Here is a 15,966-nt window from a genome sequence, read left to right as displayed (position 1 = left end):
TGAAAAAAATTCCAACTCATTCAATCCAACCCCTTTGGTGGCGGCCATGTTAGACTGATCTGTTAAGGTTAGACCCACATGGAAACTACCAAAAGCAAGATTAGACCCTGTCTTTCATCAGAAAAAAAAGCTAGGTTTCTACCTTTTTGCCTTTTAGTAATATTTAGTAATCAACAGGAGAGTTTTAGGGAAATATCAGTTCCCCACTAAAAAGTTATTTGAGAAAAGATACATTTATTCATTTTCTACCGCTTTTCCTCACGAGGGTCGCGGGGGTGCTGGAGCCTATCCCAGCTGTCTTTGGGGCGAGAGGCGGGCCAGCCAATCACAAGGCACATATAGACAAACAACCATTCACACTCACATTCATACCTATGGACAATTTGGAGTGTGGGAGGAAACCGGAGTACCCGTAGAAAACCCACGCATGCACGGGAGAACATGCAAACTCCACACAGAGACTGCCGAGGGTGGAATTGAACCCTGGTCTCCTAGCTGTGAGGTCTGCGCGCTAACCACTCGACGCCGTGCCGCCCAGAAAAGATACATATCAAGTATAATTTTCACTTTGACACAAATACCAATAACACCCAAATAAGCATTTATTTACAAATATAACACCTAATATATTAGGTTATTATTATTATGTATTATTATATATTATAATATATATAATATTATACACATTTGGAACTCAACTGTGTGTGCACGTTGATATGTACTTAACCTTCCTCGCACTACACAGCGCCTTACCAAATGTAGCCGCTGCATATTTTGGGACTAACTGTCAGTTTTATTGCAAATGTTGATCCGAAATGGATGGGAGGAGATGGGAGATGTGTCACAGGCATATCAATTACACCTGCTTTTTTTCCTCGTCGTCTTTTGTTTTACATTCTAAAGTTCAACGCGTTCCACTTCAAGTTGTCCGCCCCCCCTTGCATTCATCCAACTCTGTGGTGTAAATGGAAACTCTTCAAAGATTGTCTATGTTGACATTAATATAACATGAGAGGGAAGCTTTCGGGTTAGCGCATAATGGAGCACCTTTCATAAATATTCTTCACTTAAAACCACCCACCTGCTTTTAAACGCTTCCCAGATACCATAGTACAGCATCTACTGGATACTACTACATACAAGGATGGATACCCGGATAGAGTGATACACAGATAGATACGTAGATGGACAGACGTCGATAGACAGACAGCGAAGCCATTTAAAAAGGTTGAATCTGATATGCTTTCATATTTTAATGAGCATGAAGAGCCTCCGTGATTCTGCTGCATCAGAACCTATAGCAGCCCACCTTTGTTTGCACCCCATATTTGCATTTCAAAGGCTGCCCCTGGGAAGCCGCTTTGCATATTTACATGTGATGAAGGACTTTAAATGAACATGTCAGGAAGTGGAAAGTGTTCAGGGCTGACATGAAGGGCTGTCGTCGCCCGTCCCGTAGCACGGTCTGCACCCAGATGCTCAACACCGGCTGGGATTCATCACATGACACGGAACATAAACAGAACTAGAAGCTTTTTGGGGGCGACAAAAAAAGAAAGAAAATGCTTGCCTGACGGGAGCAATGGCGCTGATTTGAAGTCATGTGCCATGTGTGAGCGGGACAGCTAAAACATGCATGTTGATTGGTCCACTGAGATTTGTTGACTTCCTTGTGGCATAGGAATAGAAGTAGTATAGTCATATTTTTGTTTACACTTGGTACCGGCGGTACGGGACCAGCTAATTCAGGCGGCCGGATACCAGGCTGACTGCTGTCAGAGTTTGGGTCACATTGCCGGGAATAAGCTCTTAGTAGTCACTATATTGGGTGTTATTTCATGTCTAAAGTTAAGAATCAGATTTAAAAGGTAATACACAGGTTTTCTATGTCTTATTGTCTCTTATTATGTCTACTATATGGGGTAATAGGAGTGTAAATGTGACTATAGGGGTGTTATTTCAGGTCTAGGGGGCTCTAATAATGTTAAAAAGTGTATTCAGTTGGTGGTAAACAGGTTTTCTATGTCCAATGTTATATTTTCTCTTATTATGTCTACTACATAAGGTAATAGGAGTGTAAAGGTGACTATAGGGGTGTTATATCATGTCTGGAGTGCTCCAATGATGTTAAAAACATATTTTGGAAGGTGGTAAATAGGTTATTAATGCCTGTATATACAATAAGATGTGTTAGAGTGATTTGAAAAGAAGTGTCATATTAGCATCATATTTGCAATATTTTGTGAAGGTTGCCAAAGCATTGAAAACATCTGTCAGTGTGCTGCTACAATTATTTATTTTTATATTATTTATTATTATTGCTAATTGTCATATATATGGCGATGATGATGAGCTTACATAATATCCAAGTATAATATTATTATTTATAACAATTGTATGAAAAAGAAGGAGCACAGAGAGTAAAAGGTAAAATCAGGCGTATTTTCCTTGGAATCCTTTGTCCTGCCGAGATATCAAATATGAAATAACAATGTGATTATTAATTGGGTCCATTGTAATTTGAGGGTTGTGGCGTGCATATTGTTGGCAGCTCTCCACGGGCTGGCTGTGCGCAGGAACGTGTCGAGGGGGTACCGGCCGCTGTGCCTCAGCCATTTAGAGAGCGGCTCGCCGCTCGCCCATCGGCATACCAATGAGCGGGGTTAAAAAGGCACGGCTCCTCTCAGAGACAGCCTGCCTTGCTATCCATGCTAGCGCCGCTCCAAAGGGTCTCCACGGACTCATTTCCAAAACCACCTCTTAATGTGGGCTGGTGTCAATCACCTGAACAGACAGCTTCATCCCTCATGTGGAGTGCTCACACACCCAGCACACAGCAGAAACTACTTCTTTGACATACGCAAACACAAAGAGCTTTCATGTTTACATTTGCATCACTGTGATCGTGGACTTGTACAGAATATGCAGCACATAAAAACTATCAATTCCAACAAAATGCAGACATGAAATGTATGAAATGTCACAAACCCATACCGACAGCTTTCTTCCTCTCAAGACACCACATCACTACTATCGGGGGAATGGTGCACTGTATTTGGGTACATGCCCCGAGCAGCAGCCGTGCCACCACGGAGGTCTCTGGCAAATGTGACCAAAAATCTGCGGATGTTTACAAAAAGGGAAGGCCATCTTGTGTTGCAGGTAGTGATGTACGATACCAGTGATTCCAATTCCCAGCCGATACCAAGTACCAGTCAGGTTGGCATCAAATTCAACTAATGTGTCTGGTTAATTTCAAAGGGAACATATTTCAAATCATAGCATCAAGAATACAAGACATTTGACATCACAGGCAGGCGGGAAAAGGAGCACTTGATTTGCTCACCTGAACAAACTGGGTAATCTGGCCTCATTGGAGCTTTTTTTTTTAATTATGGGTAATCTGAGCTATTTTGTATGATTCACTGTCATAATTCTCTCATATGGCTGCACGGCGGTCAAGTGTTTAGCACGCACACCTCACAGCTAGAAGACAGCTGGGATAGGCTCCAGCACCCCCGCGACCCTCGTGAGGATAAGCGGTAGAAAATGAATGAATGAATTCTCTCATAATTCATCATTCAAGATTCTTTACTGTCGATTGTTTTTATCTACAGGAGAGAGAATGGAGACACCATTTCGCTCTCATACAGTTTGCAGCTCAAATAATCAAAGAAATAATATCAGATTCAAAAAGAAAGTCTAATTAAATCGAATGCAATAAAAGTTACATTATGATGTTATAATATATACATATATATAATGATGTTAGAAAGCATAGTTATAATATTGCAAACATGTTTTCTGTGTTATTTGTCTCTGATTATATCAACTGCATTGCATAATAGGGGTGTAGAGGTGACTATAGGGGTGTTATTTCATGTGTAGGGGGCTCTAGTAATGTTAAGAATTGTCATATTTTCTCTGGTTCTGGCTACCATATTGGGTAATAGGAGTGTAAAGGTGACTATAGGGGTGTTATTTCATGTCTAGAGGGCTCTAATAATGTTACACAGCGTATTTAGGAGGTTTTCTATGCAGTAAGTATAAAAGTATTCCAAGTAAATAGCCATAAAGGAGGGATTGTATATAAATGAAACGAATGAGTTTGAAAGGCACCGTATCGGCTGCGGTATTCGTGATGATGCTAATAAAGATGGCTTTGCAAGAGGAGGAAAACAAGCGTGTCAGTGAAGCGTGGAGAGAAATAAAGCTGTCACAAACAGCTCAACTTCTGTGTGACTTCACGCTTGTCTGCTTTGCGGCACATTGAATCCCTCATACTGAGTCGTAGCTTTCTGGCTTCCAGTCCAGAATGACACAGGACACGGCAGATGATGAGAAAACGGTGGGGATGCTTCCAGTAGATTGATTCTCCCATGGCTTCATTCTTTTCTAGTTAGTCTTTTATTGGTTACAAAGGTAGCTGCGTTGTGAACCGGCCTGCCCTGTTTAATCCACGGGGGCATAGAAGGAGGGTGATCACTTCTTAAGAGCACAAAGGCCTACAAGGAAATCACTGGCGTGGTTGAGATTTAGAGCAGACATGTCCCAGCTTGGGCTCCGGGCCTTTGGCAGGAATAAAAAGCATAACAATCTCATGCACACCCCACAGGAAAACCTTATTCACGTTCAATCAGCTCTCAGCTTTGGACGGAAGAAAAGGACAGCCGGGATGATTGTTCTCCTACAGGAAGATCAAGTCCATCTTTGGGATCAATCGCAGACAAGCTGCTGGCCTATATCCATTTACAATGATCAATATCCGGATCATTGTCAGCCATTATCACGTCATACGATAAATACCAGATGAGCCCGGATGTTAACATTACATTCAAAAGTACAATGAAAAAACAGGTGACAATATACTGCAACCTGCTCATGTCATTGCTACTCGGTTACACTCTGTGTGCATGCTAGCGGCCCCCGCCTCCACCCGCCCGGCCATAGAGACCGTATGACTTACTCACTCCATTCATGCCCATGTTCTACGGAACAAAGGTGCTGAAAGCAATGCACAGAGTGAACACTCTTCCTGTCTGACACGCATTATTATTCATTAGCCAACTCATTTACATTGATTCCAAATCAATACAATGTGACTTCCCAAATCAGTAAGGTGATGTAAGTTATGATCAATGAAAATGAAAGCTATGATTCTTTCCCCTCTATGCGGCTGCACCACTTCTATATCACACTCACATCTCATGACTGGAATCCTGATTGCATACATTTCCATTCCTGCCGACATCAGGGGACCCGGGCTGGGAAGACGAACATCTGGGATGTCCTGGTGGACTGACACTCCTGGAAATGACCCCCGGAATACAGGAGTTCATTTCCTGTATGTCCTTTACTTTACACCTTCATCCACCTGCCTTCATCACACCAGCCGACTCCCGACACCTTCCTTTGCTAAATCACACCACAGACACGCATGCTGCATCACACGCCTAGCTACACTGCTCAGTGTCAAATAAGCACAGTTCTCACAGAAAATAACTAAAATAACTACAGCATTCATAGTTATAAACTGTAAAACTATAGTATTAATTTTAATAGTCTATGCTAGTAGTAGTGAGTACTGAGTACAGTAGTAGTACAGATTGGAGTGTGTGGAGTTAGTGAGTACTGAGTAAGGCATGTATGTTTAGTATTTGGGTAAGTATCTTGAGATTGCATGTTAGCATGTTGAGCGTTTGAATGTTTTTCTGCTCGATGGCCTTCCCACCTTGTGTATCTTAGCAAGAAAAGCCACAGACAGCGTGAAAGGTGTCTTTCATCCACGTGTCTGTGTGTCTTTGTGGTCGTGATGTGCTGATGTGAGGCTTTTATCTGAACGTGGTGCAAAATAGATGTCTGCTTGACGTCTGATCATCATCCATCCATCCATCAAATGATTGTTTGATTCAGCTGTGAAAACAGCCTAGGAGTCTCAAGGACAGTTTACAAATGAATTCAAACGGGAGTAGATTGCAATGCCAGCACTGGAGAGAGCAATTAGCAGCCAACCGAGGTTGAGCAACGTCCAATCCATCTCTATTCCTCGTTCCTTTATGACTTGTGTAAGCGGTGGTACAATGGGTGTAAAATTCCTTTTTGGAGTTGGAATATCATTAGTCTCCAGCCTGTCGAGTTTGGATGACTAAATGCCAAAGACCATCTTTTACAAACTACAAACAATGACCATGGGAAACCAGCAAACTAGAAATGAGACAATCCACACGGAAATTTTGATGGCTATGCCCTATGTTGTGAACCCCCCATGTGCTATAATGCTAATTGCACTTTTATAGTGTATCATCTATCATGCTAACAGTTAGCATCCTTAATAGCAAAATTGCCATGCCAGTTCTGCAGTGACCCTATATCGTTCCATGTAATCGTTTGCATTTTGACATCATTCAAATATGAAAAAAGCTAACATGTTGACAGCTAGCACCTACCACCTAGCAATGTAGCACTAAGTACTGCACCAAGGTGGTTGTATAGTGTCCCTACACCATGACATATGTGTATCTGTATGTAAACATAAACGTAAATTAGCTACAAGGCTAACGATTAGCATGCTAACACCTCACAAGACAAGTAGGTCTAGGTCCGAGGCAGTTGTATACCATCCTTACATCATGCCATGTATGTATTTGCATCTAAACATGGGTAAATTAGCTAAAATGCTAACTGTTAGCATGCTAACACCAAGCAAGACAAGTAGGGTGATGTCTAAGGTAGGTGTATAGCTTCCTTCCATCATTACATGTATACATGTAGGATTCAAGTACCGAAAATGTCAAAGCAGCTCTATAATGTCCCAACATCATGCCATGTATGAATGTGCATTTAGACAGCAAATTAACTAAAATGCTAAGGGTTAGCATGCTAGCACATTTAGTAGAGTTAGATCCAAGGCAGTTGTATAGTGTCCTTTAAAGATGGCATGTGTGAATTTGCATTTAGACATGAGTAAATAAGCTAAAAATGCCAAAAGTTAGCATGCTAACATCGCAAAGTGCCAGGGTGGTTCTGTAGCGTCCCTATGTCATGTGTGTTTCCATTTTAACGTGTAAATGAGCTAAAATGCTAGCATGTGACTTACATGAATGCATGGGAAACATATATTTTGCACACACACACGCCGGTGGCGTCCATGTTTGTGTCTTTGGTCCGACATGAGAGAAATTAACTTGGGAGATGCAAGTTGCTAAACCGTGCTTAGCTTAGCACATGATGGACAAATATATTAGCACAAAGATGAATCCCTTTCCTTTTAGCGTGCAGCCTTTCTGAGGTCACGGTTGTGGTGTCCATATCCGATTTCCTGGCGTATATTTAGCAAGCCCGGCTAACTCTGCTGCGGGGTCAAATAGGAATCCTTTGAAAACATATTGGAATATCGTGGGGTTGCTAAATGAAAAGAGTGTACAAAGCTGCAAGTAAATGTGTGACCAGAGCAAAGCCAAATAGTCCAATACTTTTCCACCTACTGCATCCACGGCTTTTGTGCCTTTAGTGTGCAAGCATCTGGAAAGCGTTTCTGTGACGGAGATTCAATTAACTTGTTTTACAATACGGGCCACAGACGGGGAGTTTGCTGCACACACGAAAGGTGCAAAGGTAGCACTGACACTCGCTTGCAATCTGTAAACACAAACAAAACAAACCTTTTGCTTGGACTGAATAGTCAAAAGCTTCAAATGGTCTTTGTTGGCCTGCTCGTATGAAGCTGTCTGCTTGCTCACGATGAGTGCATGCGTGTGTGTATGTGCATGCATGTGTGTTATGTGGTGTTTCTCTGGCGTTGGTGTGCTGCTGCTGCTGCTGCTGCTGCTGCTGTAAATCTTAGAGATGAAGGACGCGCCGCGGCCCCTGCTTGCTGCCGTGTGAGGCCACGCTGATGATGGAGTGAAGGCGCAGTCATTTGTACACCTTTACTGTGATAGTGTTGACACCACTGTAGCTTTACATGCGGAAATAGAACATTTAAGGTTACTTTTACCATCACTGAAGACCTGATTGTTGCCAAAGACATCGTGTGGCAGTGAGATCGACACGAACAACACCGTCCCCTTTTTGCTACCAGTTATTTCTGGAACTCAATTGTGTTTCTCACCTTGAATCTTTTCTTTGGATCACAAATACAAAATCAGTACAAATGGAGCCAAAGAAAGTTGCACCAACCAGTTTTATGTGTTAGCAATCTGATAGGATGCTAATGATTTCAATTCCCTTTTAAACACTTTTTCAAATAGGTACATTGGCGAGGCTAACTAGTTAGCTTGTTATGCTACGTCCCTTGTAGTAAAAATTGTAAAGAAAGAATAACTGGAGTGTAAAAATGAATTTAGGGGTGTTATTTCATTTTTCTGTGCTCTAACTAGCTCGAACCAAAGCAATAGCGGTGCAGATGCTCTTTTGAAACTGCTACATTTATTATCATGATTATTATTATTTTTCTCCCATGAAAAGATAAAAACTCACTACAGTTTGCAAGCGTGTGAGAGAGGAAAAAAAATGATATTTCAGGGGTCTCCAGACTCTCGCAAACTCCCCAAATTCAGTCAGTAGTTGAAATTTTGGGGAGAAAAAACAGTTTCATGGATCATCGCAATATTTGGTGGTGATGTCAATTGTAACAGGATGCACAAAAAAGTCGCAAGAACTCATTTTCCCAAACAAATACGAAGTCTGCCATTTTGGAGCAAAAAACAGGGGTTGCATTAGGACCAACTATTTTCTGATTGTTTTCATGATGATGTGCTATTACTAGATATATGTTACAGTATGGTGTGTTTATCATGCATGATGTTGTAATAATTGCAAGCCAAGGTGCTGTATCTGCATGGTACTTGATGGGAAGTGCTATGATCTGCAGTAATTTACAGCCTAGCCTTAAATCATGTTTTAGTTTGGTAATGGCGTGCAACCCACACGCAGTAGTAGCATCCGTGTGCTTTTAATGGGAATGAATGTTGCCAGGCGACATCGTGTGGAGCCGTGTGGCAGCGTCATGAAAGCAGGGGTGGGAGAAGGAGAACACGTGTTTGATAACCACATCGCCTCACCTCTCGGCGTGAAACAGTCGCTCCCTGCGGTTGCTGTCTCGGACGGTGCCATTAATGTGTCGCACCGTGGAATGAATGGCTGATCGGCGGCTGGTGTGATATCATGGCATGTGTGGCGCGCCTGGCGGCGTCCGTCACTGATGGAGACGGCATTAGTCAGCAAAGTGTCAGCTCTTAAATACATTCATAGAATATCATTATTTTCATCTTATTCAATTTTCGACAATTCACCCCAACACTGAACTGTATATCGGTATTACTATAATGCAATGTAACATCCATCCATCTTCCCCATGTCCTGACTGTGTGTCTAACATGCTAACTACTCACCCACCGTTATGACACTTTTTCAGTAAAGTAGATTATATTCCAGGACCACCTTTGAATGGTGAATGGTGGAAAAACCATCCATAAAAACATCTATTCCTGACTGGTAGGATACAGTACAATACTGATGCTGCCGGTATGATCCTAACTCCCTCAGATCCACCCATCCATTTTCTTCTGCTTATCCCAGTCCAGGCCTTAGGGGCAGCAGTCTCAGTAGGGTAAGTCCAGACTTCCCAGTCTCCGACCAGTGGACACCAAGGCGTTCCCAGGCCAGTCCCATAATGCCACCAGCGACTTCCATGCTATGTTGAAGAGACCTGCCAGCCAAGTCCTCAGACTTGAGGAACTCGGGGCAAACCTTGTCCACCCCTGGAGCTTTGCCACTGGGGAGTGTTTTGACTTCCGGGGATACCTCTAGCTGTCTGCGTTCATGTCCTTAAACTCTGATTCCTCGGGAGGTATGTCATTGGGATTGAGAAGGGCCTCAACGTATTCCTTCCACCATCCGACATTCCATGTCCTCAGTCGTGGTCAGCAGGCAATATGACATGGTAGCCCGAGTTGTACCTTATGCTCCGTCCAGAGACCAATGCTCACAACGTAGGGGCCTCTAGAGACTTTTCTATACGGGCTCCAACACTGTTGAAATTATGAGTCCAGATGAGTCCATCTTTGTCTAGTCGGAATGTCTCAACCTCTCCTTCCTTCTGACATTCCATGTCCCTAGGCTGCCGAAGACCAGATTGCGCAGGCACCCGGCCTCAACATTGCCCTCATGCTTGTCCCCACAGGTAGTGGTTCTATGGGGGGGTCCAACCCGGTGTCCCACGTCTGGGTGAGGTATTCCTCTTGTGTCTGTTCATAGCATCTTCTCATGATGGTGCAGCCATTTTATAGGATACGTTCTGTGTCAGCGCTTTGTTGAGACAATGTAGACGTATATGTAAAGTACATTAAGCAGTAAGTATATCCTTGCTGATGAAAACAATAGATGATCAAGTAACCCTTGCTAATAAATGATGAAGAAAAGGTGTATGAATGCATGAGTGCATGTATGAATATAGAAAGGGAGCCACTTTGACTGGTAAAGTGGAAAGAAAAGATGTGAATAGAGACATCAAAGTAAGCACACAAGCAGAATAGATTAGCATAATTTAGAATCAACAAGATGATCCACTAACACAGATTTTGACTGTGAGCCAGATTATATGGAAAATCAACGTGTTTGCAAATGCCCAGCAAAAGGTCACCATGGTATTGGATTTTTTTTTTCTTTCAAAATACCTCCTGGCATTGCAAATACTTTTGACCAGTGTGTAATTCTATGGGGAAGGATGAATCCCCTCCTCTTCCATGCCCCCATCCTTTTCTCTCTCTCTCTCTCTCTCACACACACACACACACACACACACACAATGGCTGCCAATCCACAGTAAAAAACATCGCTCTGGGTTATTCATCGATTGGCGAATGAAATGCCAACATAGGCTGCTCTGCTTCTACTTGAGCGCGCTGTGAAAAATGGACCATTTCCTGGTTCTTCCACGAGGCTTCCCACTCTGTTCAGGAGTCACTCGCACACAATGTAAATGAGGAGGAGAAAAAAAACAGGTACGTGTGCAAATGCGCTCACGCCGGTCTAATTCTGCTGGAAAGTACATCTTAAGATTTGCTCTTTGACCTTGATGCATTTTCTCCTCGCCTTATGGAGTATGCGTGAAGTTGCCCAAACACATCCTGTACTCTACTGCCAAACCCTCACAGTCTTGTCAGGCTCCACGCTCAAACCACCACCATCGCAACCGTGCTGCAGTCAAAGATGAACTTATATCTGTATCACTGTATGTGGAGCGACCCTACATGGGCCTTATCAAACACAGGACCGATACACGCACTGCTAATCAATGATCACATCAGCACGTCGCCCGGCCTTTAGCCCGGTCGTCAGGCTAGCACGCGGTACCTTAGAAAGATAACATTGAACAACACAAAAAGACAACAGGAAGTCCTCCATGTGCATTTGTCAAGTACATGTAGAAGCTCTGCAGCGTTTCGCCTCGGAGGAACCCTGCTGGATCTGCAACAACACATGCAGAGATGTAGTAGTAGTAGTATGAGTAGCAGTATTATTAGTATTACAATGCTTCTTCCACCTGTTGCTAACGTCACACAACCATACACACATACGCTACACTTTCTCCAACTACGTGACATCATATGCTATAGAGTATCTTTATCATGTACTAGCATACTGTATACATACTAAACATCATTACTATCCTCTTATGGCATATGCATGCAAATATAGTACAGTATATTCCATGATAAAAATTCTTACAGTTAAATGATTTCATATTACAATTCACATTGTTCACATTTCTGTATACGTTTGTCTATTTAGTAAAAAAAACAATTCAATTAAATATTATAAACCACAACTTCATATTACTTTATGTAAATTTAGTAAAAAAAATATAGAATTTAAAATTCTACATTTCTTTTTGTATTTTTTTTGCAAAAAACATTAAATATAATGAAATATTATTGTTCATAATATATTTCTCTACCTATATTGCTGACAATTTTGAATTCAAAATTCCACATTTCTGTATTTCTTTCAATATTTTGTAAAACCAATTTATAATTAAATATTAAAATTCATAATTCCACATTCCTTTATTTGTATATTTTGAAAAAAATAATTAAATATTATAATTCTTAATTAATAATGTAAAACATATATTATTTTTATGCTATTCTATCTACAGTGTTGCTGTACAGTATACAGTATACTTAGTACTGTACAGCATGACTTAGTGACGTAGTAGGTGTACCTAATGATGTGGCTGGATGCGTATGCGTCGCTGTCATCTTGGGATAAAAGGCCGATATTGTACATGAAATGTGCGCTTATATTCACCACGTCTGCCTCTAATTGATCCACTTTCCGCTCTAATAAGGCATCAACATGCACGGCATCTGGCCACGCCTCCCTTCCCTGGTGGCGTAGGGAATAGGCTGTGGCGAAAAGGAAGGTCCTGAGAGGACAGATGCTGGATGATATCACGCCTGATATCACACACTGCAAGCATTTACACCATGGCTGTATTATCCCCCAAGACAGGAAAGAATCATCCCAATAATTAACAATACAATTAAATATGTTTTTAATTAAATTTAAAAAATATATACAAAAAAGACTGTCTTTAGAATTATTAATTAGTGTATTTATATATATATGACAATTAATAATATGAATAATCATATAAATTAATAAACACGGCGGTCTAGTGGTAAGCGCGCAGACATCACAGCTAGGAGACCAGGGTTCAATTCCACCCTCGGCCATCTCTGTGTGGAGTTTGCATGTTCTCCCCGTGCATGCGTGGGTTTTCTCCGGGTACTCCGGTTTCCTCCCACATTCCAAAAACATTCTAGGTTAATTGGCCACTCCAAATTGTCCATAGGTATGAATGTGAGTGTGAATGGTTGTTTGTCTATATGTGCCCTGTGATTGGCTGGCCACCAGTCCAGGGTGTACCCCACCTCTCGCCCAAAGACAGCTGGGATAGGCTCCAGCACCCCCGCGACCCTCATGAGGAAAAAGCGGTAGAAAATGAATGAATGAATGAACATTTCTGCAAACCCATGAAACGATGCGGCGAGTCCAATGTGGCCCCCAGGTGCTGCGTTTGGCATCAGCGCTCCGAGACACTGAAGTAGCGCAGGCAGACGGTAAAGTAGGAAGAGTCTTAAAATCATGGCTGATGTACCTTCTTATTTCCAGTGTGAGCGTATCATGGAGCTGCTAGAGAATGAGTCAGTCTTCCGATCATTCCCTGGCTAACTTTTAATAGCCCAGAGAATCTGCACCACCTCCCGGTGACCCCAGCAATAATATCTTTAGACAACATGATTGTTTAGCCAATGACCATAAAAACCCAATGGCCATAATTGGCAAATAAAAAGCACTTTAACCGCGCAGTGCAGCCCGCTCACCAAATCATACGATCAATACTCTTCCATGTTCATTTCTCCTGGAATCTCTAACTACTCTCTATTGTCTGCTACGCCCTACACTTTGTCACCATAATACTCTATTATACTCTACTCATTAAACATATACACGATTACATATAAAACACACAACTGTCAAACTAGCAATTTGAATATTCAGTACTATTTGACGGAGCATGAGAACTACAGTGGTTCTAAAGGCTCACGCGCATGCTAATGTTACCCGAATAGTAGTCGTAAATACTGTCAATTCCAGACTATTGAAAGCACCACATTTACACGAAAGGGAAGGGTTAGGGTCATTTTGCATATACATAGGCCGCACATATATATAAATCCACATTGTAAGTTGCGTTTTTATGCAGAAAGACACACCTTGGAATCCTACCTGTACTCCATCTTCCATCTTCTTGCTAGCTTCACATGTTAGCTCCAACGATGACACGTGAGGCGCTTTTTTCCATCAAAGTCCAACATCCAAACAGTCAAAGCGGTCCAAACAGTCCGGGCAGAAGCTGTACAAATTCTACACTTCATCAAACTGACTTAACAATTGGCACAAAATTGCTGTGTAAGACTTCCAAACATGTCACATTTAGCTAGCTTGTACTTCTCTACTTCCTGGTTCCACACTCAAAGCATCATGGGAGCTATAGTTCTTTTAGCCACATGTGAGCAAAATCATTGTTTCAACTGCAGGGGTCAAAGCGTGGGGAAAAAAATAGTGGTGTATAGCCTGCATGCGTGGGTTTTCTCCGGGTATTCCGGTTTCCTCCCACATTCCTAAAACATGCTAGGTTAATTAGCCACTCCAAATTGTCCATAGGTATGAATGTGAGTGTGAATGGTTGTTTGTCTATATGTGCCCTGTGATTGGCTGGCCACCAGTCCAGGGTGTACAACGACTCTCCCCCAAAGTCAGCTGGGATAGGCTCCAGCACCCCTGCAACCCTCGTGAGGATAAGAGGTTGAAAATGAATGAATGAATGAATTATTGGGGTTGCATAGCGGACGAGTTGTTAGTGCACAGCTAGGATACCCGTGTTCGATTCCACCCTCGGCCATCTCTGTGTGGAGTTTGCATGTTCTTCCTGTGCATGCGTGGGTTTTCTCCGGGTACTCCGGTTTCCTCCCACATTCCAAAACATGCTAGGTTAATTAGCCACTCCAAATTGTCCATAGGTATGAATGTGAGTGTGAATGGTTGTTTGTCTATATGTGCCCTGTGATTGGCTGGCAACCAGTCCAGGGTGTACAACGCCTCTCCCCCAAAGTCAGCTGGGATAGGCTCCAGCATCCCCGCGACCCTTGTGAGGATAAGAGCCACTCCTAATTGTCCATAGGTATGAATGTGAGTGTGTATGGTTGTTTGTCTAATTGTGCCTTGTGATTGGCTGGCCACCAGCTGGGATAGGCTCCAGCACGCCCGCGACCCTTGTGAGGATCAGCGGTAGAAAATGAATGAATGACTATTATTATTGGCCGTAAAACCTGTAAAGTTTGCCTAGCAACAAATGGTCAGACATATCACATGACACATTTGTAATGAAAAGTTCCAAGTATTATTTTGTTTTTATTTTTTGCCGCAGAGCATTCATTACTTACAGTAATGACTTAATGACAGTATTGACAGTAAATACTTCAAAACGTTGGAGTGCTCCTGTTTTGTTGAGAATCTTTGACTATCATATTTTTAGCAGCAGCTTCCTAAAATCAGCAGAGGACTCCTGTCTTATAGAGGATCTTTTTTTTGTAGCGGATTCCTGAAAACAGTGTAGCACTATTGTCTTAAAGAGGACCTTTGACTAGCTTATTTTTAGCAGCAGATTCCCGTCCTGTCCTGTCTTATAGATGATCTTTGAAAACATATTTTCATATTGCAGCGGTGTGAGCCAAGGTTTGGCTTCTGTGTTTGGTGCTCGTAAGTGTGCTGCCATCTTTAACCGCCATCTTTAACCGCCACGCGGTGTGTGTGTGTGTGTGTGTGTGTGTGTGTGTGTGTGTTAGGTGCGAAGAGTGTGGGTTTGTCCGTGAGGGCCAAGCCGGAGCAGAGCGAGAGAGAGAGAAAGAGCGAGTGCGTGTCCACAGGCCGTCGGTGCTGTGGATGAATTCATTAAAGGAAGCGCATTCTCTCCCAGCTGCCATCTCTCCCCCTGCAGCCAGGCGCCGATCAATGGCAGGAATACATCCAAAACAACATTTAGCACAAGACCTAAGAAGCAGGGGTGCATTGAAGACTTTGTCTCCTCTGGATGCGAGCTGGCTTTCAAAAGGTGCTATTGAAGTGAAGGAGAGGCGTTTCTAGCACAACAAAGGAGCTTAATGTTGAACACACGGACGCTTCCAGACAAGACGTTTTGCTTTTTTTTTTACTCCTCACACACAAGTGAAAGGATGAGTCATTAATAACTGTAAAAAACATCATTGGAGAAAGGCCTCGTAGGGTTAAATCAGGTGAAGAACACATCAGGTGTGCCTAATGCTGTGGCTCATAAGGTATACCACGTGCTTGACAGCCATCAGTCTCTCTTCATGACTGCAAGCCATTATTATGACG

The 15,966-nt window shown here is 42.5% G+C and overlaps 1 protein-coding gene across 2 annotated transcripts in view; it reads right to left on the bottom strand.

The window, feature by feature from the left end:
* Positions 1-14,027, bottom strand: part of fign (fidgetin) — a 73,202-nt gene extending 59,175 nt beyond the window's left edge. The window contains exon 1 of one of the 2 annotated variants that reach the window (XM_058081884.2): positions 13,785-14,027. In XM_058081884.2, the coding sequence (XP_057937867.2) occupies positions 13,785-13,815 (31 nt within the window). In that variant the 5' untranslated portion in view covers positions 13,816-14,027. The remainder of the gene's footprint in view (positions 1-13,784) is intronic. The other variant, XM_058081887.2, reaches the window with a different exon arrangement.
* Between the last annotated feature and the right edge of the window lie 1,939 nt (positions 14,028-15,966).

This window comes from Doryrhamphus excisus, linkage group LG12 (genome assembly GCF_037039965.1).
Source record: "Doryrhamphus excisus strain RoL-2023G ecotype Guam linkage group LG12, RoL_Dexc_Guam_v1.1, whole genome shotgun sequence".
In the NCBI taxonomy this organism is placed as follows: domain Eukaryota; kingdom Metazoa; phylum Chordata; class Actinopteri; order Syngnathiformes; family Syngnathidae; genus Doryrhamphus; species Doryrhamphus excisus.
This window is presented reverse-complemented; position numbering and strand designations above follow the sequence as displayed.